Source organism: Arachis stenosperma, chromosome 2 (genome assembly GCF_014773155.1).
Source record: "Arachis stenosperma cultivar V10309 chromosome 2, arast.V10309.gnm1.PFL2, whole genome shotgun sequence".
Lineage (NCBI taxonomy): Eukaryota > Viridiplantae > Streptophyta > Magnoliopsida > Fabales > Fabaceae > Arachis > Arachis stenosperma.
The window spans coordinates 93973973-93983385 of NC_080378.1; the positions used below are offsets into that span (position 1 = coordinate 93973973).

Consider the following 9413-nt stretch of genomic DNA (forward strand, 5'->3'; position numbering starts at 1 on the left):
GACAAATTAGATAATCACGAACAAACTCTTTTTTTTGTTTGTATATGTCTATAGCTTATTCCCTGTTTCTTGATTTCATGTGACTTTGGGATTGTTTAGAATTGATATTTACTACCTTATCCTTGCATCAGGTGTTTTCATTGTTAGTATAGAACTGCTCTTTTAGCTTTTTCATTTTTAGAGAAATTCTTGGGGCAGTCACTTTTAGTACTTTCCATTATCGTTTAGTTAGCATAAATATTAAATTATTTTTAATAAATAAATTTTATTAATTTAAATGTGTAAATTTTAAAAAAATTAAATACAAATTATATACTTATATGCAAAATGTTCATAAATATAAGTACAATTTATTGTTAGCCAAATATTGGCTAAAAGTAATAATATTTGTTGGTCAGTTCTTTTTTTAATTGAATGGTGAGTAATAATAAGAAAACAGCACCCGTAAATATTTGTGGGATTACCGGCAAGGAGGAAGCTAACAGGATCTTTTATATATTTAAAAAATATAAATATTATAATTATATGCAAAATTATATATTATTATTATTATTATTATAAAATATAAACAAAAAGTATAAAATATATAATTATGTATTAAAATAAATAATTATAATATATATATATATATATATATATATAATCGACTATACTCACGAATTTATCCAAATTCAAACTTATTATTCTTAATTTTAGGTTTAATTTCGCCTTATAAAATCATGAACTTAGCTTATCAAACAGTTAAAAAGTCGAGTTTGAATTAGTTCACGGGCCGATTTTACTGGTTTATAGTACATTCTCTCTGCAGTTTCATTCGGCTTCAATCAAGTTGAAGTAGGTTAGATCTCTGTAGACAATGCAAAGAGTCTTACGGTTACGCCTTTACATAAGAGAAAAAAGTTTAAAATAAAAATAAAAAAAAGTATAAGAAGACAATAAATTTAGTAAATAATGTGAATAATAAGATTAAAAAAAATTAAAATCAAATATTTAATTAAATAATTAATTTATTTTTAATAATATCAGATTTTAAATTTTAAATAAAATAAGGATTTGATAAACATAGAGCAGTTACACAATTCATCACTTCTACTCTTTTAGTCGCGCGTTCTGCATGTGGAAACTGCGTTCTGCCCAGCCGTCGATTGTCTCCCACTCTTGCCGGGCCGTCGCCGATCAAAACACTAGCCACCGCCGTCTAGCCGCAGCCGACGCCGTCTACCTCTATGCCAACGTCCGAGCAGGCCCCCGTTCGCGTACAAGTTGTCCTTCGTGCAGCCCACCAACGCGCCGACGGTGCAGGCCCTCCGCAACCCACCGCGTCTACCGTCGCATCCTCTTCATCTGCGACAGATCCGTCCAAATACAGCCGACATTCGTGGCTGTCTTTTCTAACGTACATCACCCCTCACATCCATGTAAATGGAGTTTAATTTGGTTGAACTGGTTTGTCATGTCCCATCTTCGTTTACCGATGACAATTCGACGCATTCATTTGACAACCTTTTCAATTGAGGTGGAGGGTGAACAATCTAACAAGGTAAGCAATTGAAGGTTGATGCATTGATAATGGATGTTTAATTTCATAAAAATAAGATGGTTATTCTTAGTGTTCATCATCAAATGTTTGCTGCTTGCTGAATGAGATTATCCACTAAAAAAAATATTGGTTTTCTTCAACAATCCACTTACACTCAATTAAGTATATCACAAATTAAACTCATGATGAAGAAGAATTTCTGCATCTAATAAAATATTAAATACATGTGAAACAATTGCAGGAAATCGAAAAAATTGACACCTATTATTAATATATTTATTCCAGGTTTCAAGTCATATTTTCTTAATAGTAATATCATCATAGATGAAGAATTTGGATATATATGATGTGAAACTGTGTATTAGATCCCTCAATAATAATCGAGTATAGGTGTCTCTTTCTTTTTAATACATTTATCTAATTTAAAATTCAGAATTATCTATTCATTTTTAGTATTAATTATAATAACATTAACTATTTGTTGTATGCCAGACAAATATTCGGTAGGTATTCTTTTTTAAGTAGAAAATCTTTTAATTTGAAATGAGCCAATGAGGCTCTTCAGTGGAAATTAAACATATTGGTTTTCTTATTCATTGTTGTTTCATTATATACACATACTCACAGACATAAACGAGATAGTTATTCTTAGTACAAATAGAGTATTCTCTTTTATTTTAACCGTTTATGTAAATTCAATATATTAATTCTCGATGCATCCAAAGCTGTTATGGTAGTAAATTTAAAATATAAATACATGTATAAAGACTTTAGATATCATGTGATATAGCTTTTACGTTGTTTAAAACTAATTAGAGTTTTAATTTTTAAATTTTTTAATGGTGAGAATACATTGCACAATTAGACTTACTTGTTATGGTGAGGATGTGTTAATTTTCTTTTAGACCTAACACCCGGTATTCATTTTTCAATTTGAAAAATATGTTTGATTTTATTCGAACATGTAGAGTTATAAAAGGCAAAATTTTTAGAATGATTGTTTATTATTGGAGTCTTTTAACACAGCTAAAGGTCTCTTATTTTGTATTTGGTTTGACTTCTTTTGGTCGATGATTGGAAGTTTTTTTAGTTAATATTTATTTCATGGTATGATATTTAATTAGGTTGTTTGTTTGGATTTGTGCGTGTATGTTCGATAGTAGGCCATGGAAGTTACGCACGTTATTGAGTTTAGAAGTGATGAGACGGATTTTCGTAATGAAGTTTAGACTTTAGTTTATTGTTAGTTTTTCGTGAATCGCATGTTTGAATTGATCATTAATCCTCGTTTTCATCGACTGATGTTTGTTTTGAATTGATATGCAGTTACCGGATCACAATTACTTTGGCGAAGATAAAATATCAAGAGTTGGGATGCGGTCTGAGCATTTGAAACTGGCTCAGAAATTTTATGCGAGCTACGCAAATAAGTCAGTTTTGTAAATAAGATACGGACCACAACATTTGACAGGACGACAAATGAACCGATTAACCAAGCTATTCATTGTAATCGGGAGGGTTTTTGCGGGTCTCGTGTCAAAGCAACAACACGGAAGAAATGGTTACAGTTAAAAAAGACGAGTATGTCTAAAACGAGTTCACCAATTATATGCTTATTGAATGAGCCACACTTATATAAGCCATTAGATTTTATTAGATGAAAATCAAAGGCTAATATAAAAGAAGAGCATTGATGGACTCTAATAAATATAGAATATTCTAGTACATAAATAAATACTTTAAATGACAATACTTTAATACACAATACTTTAAACGGCAATAGAATCTTTTATTCTTAAATAATTAAATATAAAATATATAAATATAAAATATATGAGTATTTTTTATTTAATAAAATTAATTATTATGCAAAACTTTTTTATAATAATAAAAAATTATATTAAAATAATATTTTAAACGGTAACATAAAAATATAAAATTATTAAAATTTTATTGTATATTACTTGGTAAATAATTAGAATATTATATTTAAAATTTATTAACTACTTTTATTAAAAATATTATTATCTAATATAATTTTTCATAAAAATATTTTAAAAAAATAATTTATTTAAAATATTATATATAATACATGAAAATATTAATTTTTTATTTTTTTTAATTTTTTTTAGAAAAACAGAATAAATAATATAATTTTAAATACATACCTGAATAAAAAAGTTAATATTTTTATGTAATATATATAACGTTTTAAATAAATTTTACTTTTACAAATATTTTGATAAAAAATTATATTATATAATAATATATTTAACAAAGTAATTAGTTAATAAATTTTAAATATAATAAACTAATTATTTTTCCAGTAATAGAAAATAAACTTTATTTATTTTATATTTTTATGTTGTAGTTTAAAAGATCATTTTAATATTATAAAAAAATTGTATAATAATTAATCTTAATGAATAAAAAAATTTATATTTTTTGTATTTATTTATTTTATATTTTTTAGAACAAAAAATTTCTATCTTCATATATATATATATATATATATATATATATATATTCAGTTGGGCCGACCCGCCGAACTCGCTAAAAAAGTGGGTCAGGCTAGAATTTGAAATCTGTCAAATTAAAAAAATTCGCCAAATTATGTATATATGTTCCAATTATGTGATTTTATTTATTTTATTTTACAATTTCGTATATATGTTCAAATTATGTGACTTATTTTTTAAAATAAAGATAGTTCTATTGACAAATATTATTTTGAACAATTTTATTGAAGTTAAAAATTTAAAAAAAGATAGTAAAAAATTATATTATAATTTGACTATTTTTTATTTGTATTTAATTGTTTAAATATTATTTTTTGTTAATTTTAATTAATTTTATTTTTCAAAAAAAAGTCAAACGACTAGCATTTTGCACCCACTTTAGTTGGTGGGACGGGACGGGACGGCCCGTGCCGCATATGGTTAGTTAATAAATTTAATAATATCTTTAATAAACATAGTTAGTTAATAAATTTTAAATATAATAATCTAATTATTTGTCAAGTAATATAAAATAAAATTTTAATTATTTTATATTTTTATATTAGTTATAATTTAAAATATTATTTTAATATAATTTTTAATATTATAAAAAAATTTTGCATAATAATTAATTTTAATAAATAAAAAATATTCTTATATTTTATATTTAATTATTTAAGAATATAAGATTCTATTACCGTTTAAAGTATTGTGCATCAAAGTATTGCCATTTAAAACATTTATTTATGTACTAGGATATTCTATATCTATTAAAGTCCATCAATACTCTTCTTTTGTATTAACCTTTAATTTCCATTTAATAAGATCTAATAGCCTATATAAGTGTGGCTCATTCAATAAACACATAATCGTTGAGCTCATTTTAGACATACCCAAAAAAGACTATAACCTATTTATCTTTCACTCAAATACTTAAAAGACCAGTTCAAATAACTAAATCTGTAAGTACACATCGTGGTCTAAGCCACAATAACAATAGCAATGATAACGAAAAAATGTGCACAATGGTGTGATCTCAATTCATGAAATTTAATAAGAACCATGTCAACAGTTCAGCAAATGTAGTTTTCTGCTGAGATATAAGAACAATGAGAATGACTTTTGTGTGTGTGTGTGTGTGTGTTTGTGTGTGTGTGTGTGTGTGTGTGTGTGTTGTGCAGTTTCACACTTTCAAAGCCTTCTCTTACACCATGCGTCCATAATGTTGTCCAATGAGCTCAGATTTCACCATCCCAAAACTGCTCAAGAGATCTGTAGACACCGTAAGTTTCATGAATGAAAGTGGTACCCCTCACTAATCGTGCCTGCAACAACGAAGAACACTTCAGAAAAAACTGTTTGCTACCATGGAAGTAAAGAACACCTTCCGCAATCCACAGGATAATATCATACAGTCTGACAGCCATACAGCCATACTTAATGTCAAGAACTAATTATCCCAAAAGCTTAACTTATTTAGTGAAATAAATACATAATTTCATATCTAATATGTTTCCTCATGAAAAAAACTTTTCAAGCTTGATGCATGAACTAAGAACGGGAACAATAAACAACCAATTATATAGGCCATAATAACAAGTGAAAAGCCAACTATCTCAGAATTAGATTAAGAGATGTCAAAAAAAAAAAAAATTATTTATTTGACAAGCACCATGCTTACAAAGCTTCTAATCTACATGAATCTCAACTCAGCCTCAAAGCATAGGAAGAAAACAAGCTGGGATTTTTGTGACAAAACAGAATCCAAAATCAATTAGTAAAAGCGCCATATACTTAATTTATAAAACAAAATTCCGACAAAACATTTTAGATTTAATGCTTCAAGAGGTACCTGCAATATAAACATAACTGCTAAACATATTTAGGTTTTGAGATACTATGAAAGCTGAATACTCACTTGTTCAATCTCAGAAAATTTAGCAAATAGGTCTTCCGGTATAGACCAGCCAAAAACATCAAAATTTTCCCTTATTCTTGCTTCATGTGTACTCTTGGGCAGCACACTATGGCCCATTTGCAGTCCCCACCTCAGAGCTACCTGCGCAGGAGTCTTGCCTAGTTTCTCTGCAATCATATTTAGAACTGGATGCTTAAGAACATCACTTTTCAGCCAGGTTGTTCCGGGGGAGCCCAAAGGTGAATAGCCCTACAGAAATGCAATTAAAAGGTCACACAATTCATGTAAGAAAAAAATCAAACAAAAAATGAACTTTCACAAACCTACTTTAATAGTTTTACTCAATTTTCTTAGATCATCTTCCGTATTTGCCCATTGGACATTTGGAACCCAAGTTGATTACTACAAACCTACTTCAAACATTCACGAACCACCTCAGAGCTAGATTCTATCAAATTTTCTACCAAGTAGCAACACTCTCTACCAAAAAATAAAAGAAAGCCTGAAAACAACAGGATGATTGATGAAAATAGCCAACATGGTGCAAACACGAGAGAGATCATCCAACATTTGCTGACTTACAGAGAGGTGGACACCTTTGGATTTGCAGAAAGCCCGGAGTTTGTCCTGCTGCCAAGAAGGATGACACTCCACCTGGTTGACAGCAGGAGGAACCCGAGCAACCTCCAGCAAGTCCCCAAGCTTCTTGGAGGAGAAATTGCTTACACCTATAGCTCGAGCCTTGCCAGAGTCATATAGTGCTTCCATTGCTCTCCAAGTGCTAGGTATGTCAGGCGGCACAAGATTTTCAGGCTTAAAGCCCACTGATCCTTTCTTCATTGGAGCAGGCCAGTGAATCTGAAAGGGCGGAATTGTCAGTTTGCAGATTACAACAGAGTATGCGTATATAAACTGTCTATTAACAGTACCATGCCAAATTCTGAAATTATTCGATACAATATTATACACGCATTAAAAACACATAAAAGTCAGAGCAATGTAGCACATGCATGAAGTACTAATTTGGACTTCCTCAAATGAAGACACATGGTTAACAACTGATTTCCAATTGTTGCATAAGAACATTTTAGAATAGAAAAATTTATGCATATGGCATTTAGCAAAGCTATATACCATCTGTAAACCAAGCTATAAGTGGAAGCGTTTTTCCTACAAATGAAAAGTTAAAACGGATGGTATATTTAGCTTAATGACTTCATATTGAAAGGCTGCATCATGTAAATCCAGATACAATACTTCCCTCTAAAATTCAAAACAAATTATATATAGACAAAATAATCAAGTTCAAAAGTAATAAAATAATTAATTGCATATATTTAAATTTTTAGCATCAAATAGTTAGAGAATATTGGAGATTTGGTGATATTACATACAAGGTACAAATCCACATAATCAAGCTGCAAATCTTTCAAAGTCCTGTCCAGTGCTAGTGGCACATCTTCTGGAGCATGATCGGTATTCCTGCAGGACACATCTCAAATACTTGGGTTCTATTCAACGAAGATTAACAAAGATACATGCTATCATAATGCTATCAGAATTACTTTAACTTAAAGGCTTAAACATGGAAAGCAAACTAATAATCTAAATTCTAGAATCTAAAAACAAACCATAGTTTAGAGGTAATCCACAAATCCTCACGTTTCACTACACCCTCATCCAAAAGCTTCTTCAACACAACACCAATCTGCAATCAAAGTGAAATAATTTCTTTTGTACCCAACCAACCATGATCTCAATCATTTGCTCCAAATAGTTAGTTAATGTTATAGAATCAATGTAGCAGAACACAACACCAATACAAAAAGAGAATAAAAGAATCCTAATTTATGTCAATTACCTCCTTCTCATTGCCATATATTTGAGCACAATCAATGTGGCGATAACCAATCTGTAACATACATCAAACCAATTAAATATGAATCATCATCATATAGAACAAGAACATGAGATTCAAGAAATTGTGCAATTATGTGATTTTTAATTGCAGTCCACCACAACAATATAGCTCCTATGTCAATAAACATATCATGATGATAACCAGCAACAACCACGTTTGCCATGACAACAATGCCAGTAATCGCAACACACACCACAGCCATGATAAGTGATGAAAACCGAAGCGCAATTCAAAACCATATAGCTGTGTTCCTTATATATTATCACTGTATGGAAACTGAAACTAAGTGATTGACAAAATAGCAAAACAGAAAATAAAATTTAAAAACTCAACTTAACCAACCATGTAATTCAATTCAATGATAATACATAGTTAAGGAAATGAACTTCTGAGAGAAAAAAAGACGGCATGTAGAGTGATAATAGTAGTAACAAACATCAAACAAGTAGAACAAGCCTTACCAAAAATCAAATTTGAGAAAAATCGAAATTAGAAAACATAAGTGTGAGGATGAAATGGATTAAGTGGAAACCTTGATGGCAGCGGCAACAGCTTCACCGACGAGGCCAGGATTGGATTGCCATGTTCCCAGGCCGACGGAGGGGATCTTGGCTCCGGTGTTGAGCTCGAAGAATCGGATTTCGTTCGTCATTTTTCTTTCAAATTTTTTTTTCTCGGAATGCGAACAGGTTATTAAACCCTAGTAGAGTGAAAATTCTGGTACGGAAGCTTTTTAAAAGATGATAAGTAGAAAAAGGAGTCGAAAACAGAAAACTACAAGTGAGCAGAAACAGAATCTATGCTTTTCTTGTTCCGGGAATCCTCAGGGAAGTTTTGTCCACAGATGTCAGAATAAAAAAGGTGGTGGAGGTAGTTAGATTACTGATTTATTAGTTTATTAATTTAATAAATAGATTACTGATTGAATCTGGTTTATTCAGTTCGTATTTAAATAAAATTTATAAAATAATTAAAATTTTAAAAAATATATATTTTTATTGATATTTTAAATATAATTAAGTTTTAAATTTTAAAAATAATTAATATAAAGATAAATATAAAATTAGTCAATACTACTACAATAATATTTAATTTGACGTAACAAAAATAATAATTCATAAACTATATCTAAGAAATAAATTAAAAATCTAGGTATATTTATAATTTAAATAATTATATATAAGTTTTTTTTTTAGAATAAGTAATTTTTTTATTTTATATTAAATTAATTTAGACTTATTAAATTATCCAAATATGTGTTGAAAAAAATTAATATTAATAGATCAAATAATTATAAATAGCAAAAATATTTTATAATTAATAAAAGCATTTTTATTTACTTTTTAATATATAGATATTTAATAAAATTTAATATTTATGTTAATAATTGTATACAATTAAAAAATAATTAATTTTAAAAATGTTAAATATAAAAAATAGGAATTAAATATTTCGACGTATATATGTGTGTCTTAATTAGGATATTATTTAAAAATGAAATATATGCTTTAAAAGCATGAAAGATAGCGGAAAACA

General features: G+C 28.6%; 1 protein-coding gene across 1 annotated transcript; it reads right to left on the minus strand.

The window, feature by feature from the left end:
- Positions 1 to 5069: 5069 nt before the first annotated feature.
- Positions 5070 to 8738, minus strand: LOC130961739 (NADPH-dependent aldo-keto reductase, chloroplastic-like). The gene is made up of 7 exons (XM_057887736.1): positions 8410 to 8738; positions 7818 to 7868; positions 7588 to 7664; positions 7351 to 7438; positions 6539 to 6814; positions 5957 to 6205; positions 5070 to 5363 (listed from the first exon to the last, which is right to left on the minus strand). Exons 1-7 carry the CDS (start codon positions 8527 to 8529, stop codon positions 5277 to 5279), a joined length of 948 nt encoding a protein of 315 aa, XP_057743719.1. The 5' UTR covers positions 8530 to 8738; the 3' UTR covers positions 5070 to 5276.
- Between the last annotated feature and the right edge of the window lie 675 nt (positions 8739 to 9413).

What these genes read in the sequence shown, in the direction of transcription:
- LOC130961739 (XM_057887736.1), bottom strand. Translation starts at nt 8,529, where the DNA reads ATGACGAACGAAATCCGATTCTTCGAGCTCAACACCGGAGCCAAGATC. An exon ending in ATTATGTGGATTTGTACCTT is followed by an intron (nt 6,815 to 7,350) that starts GTATGTAATATC and finishes CCGCCCTTTCAG; the next exon opens with ATTCACTGGCCTGCTCCAAT. An exon ending in AATTTTCTGAGATTGAACAA is followed by an intron (nt 5,364 to 5,956) that starts GTGAGTATTCAG and finishes TCGTTGTTGCAG; the next exon opens with GCACGATTAGTGAGGGGTAC.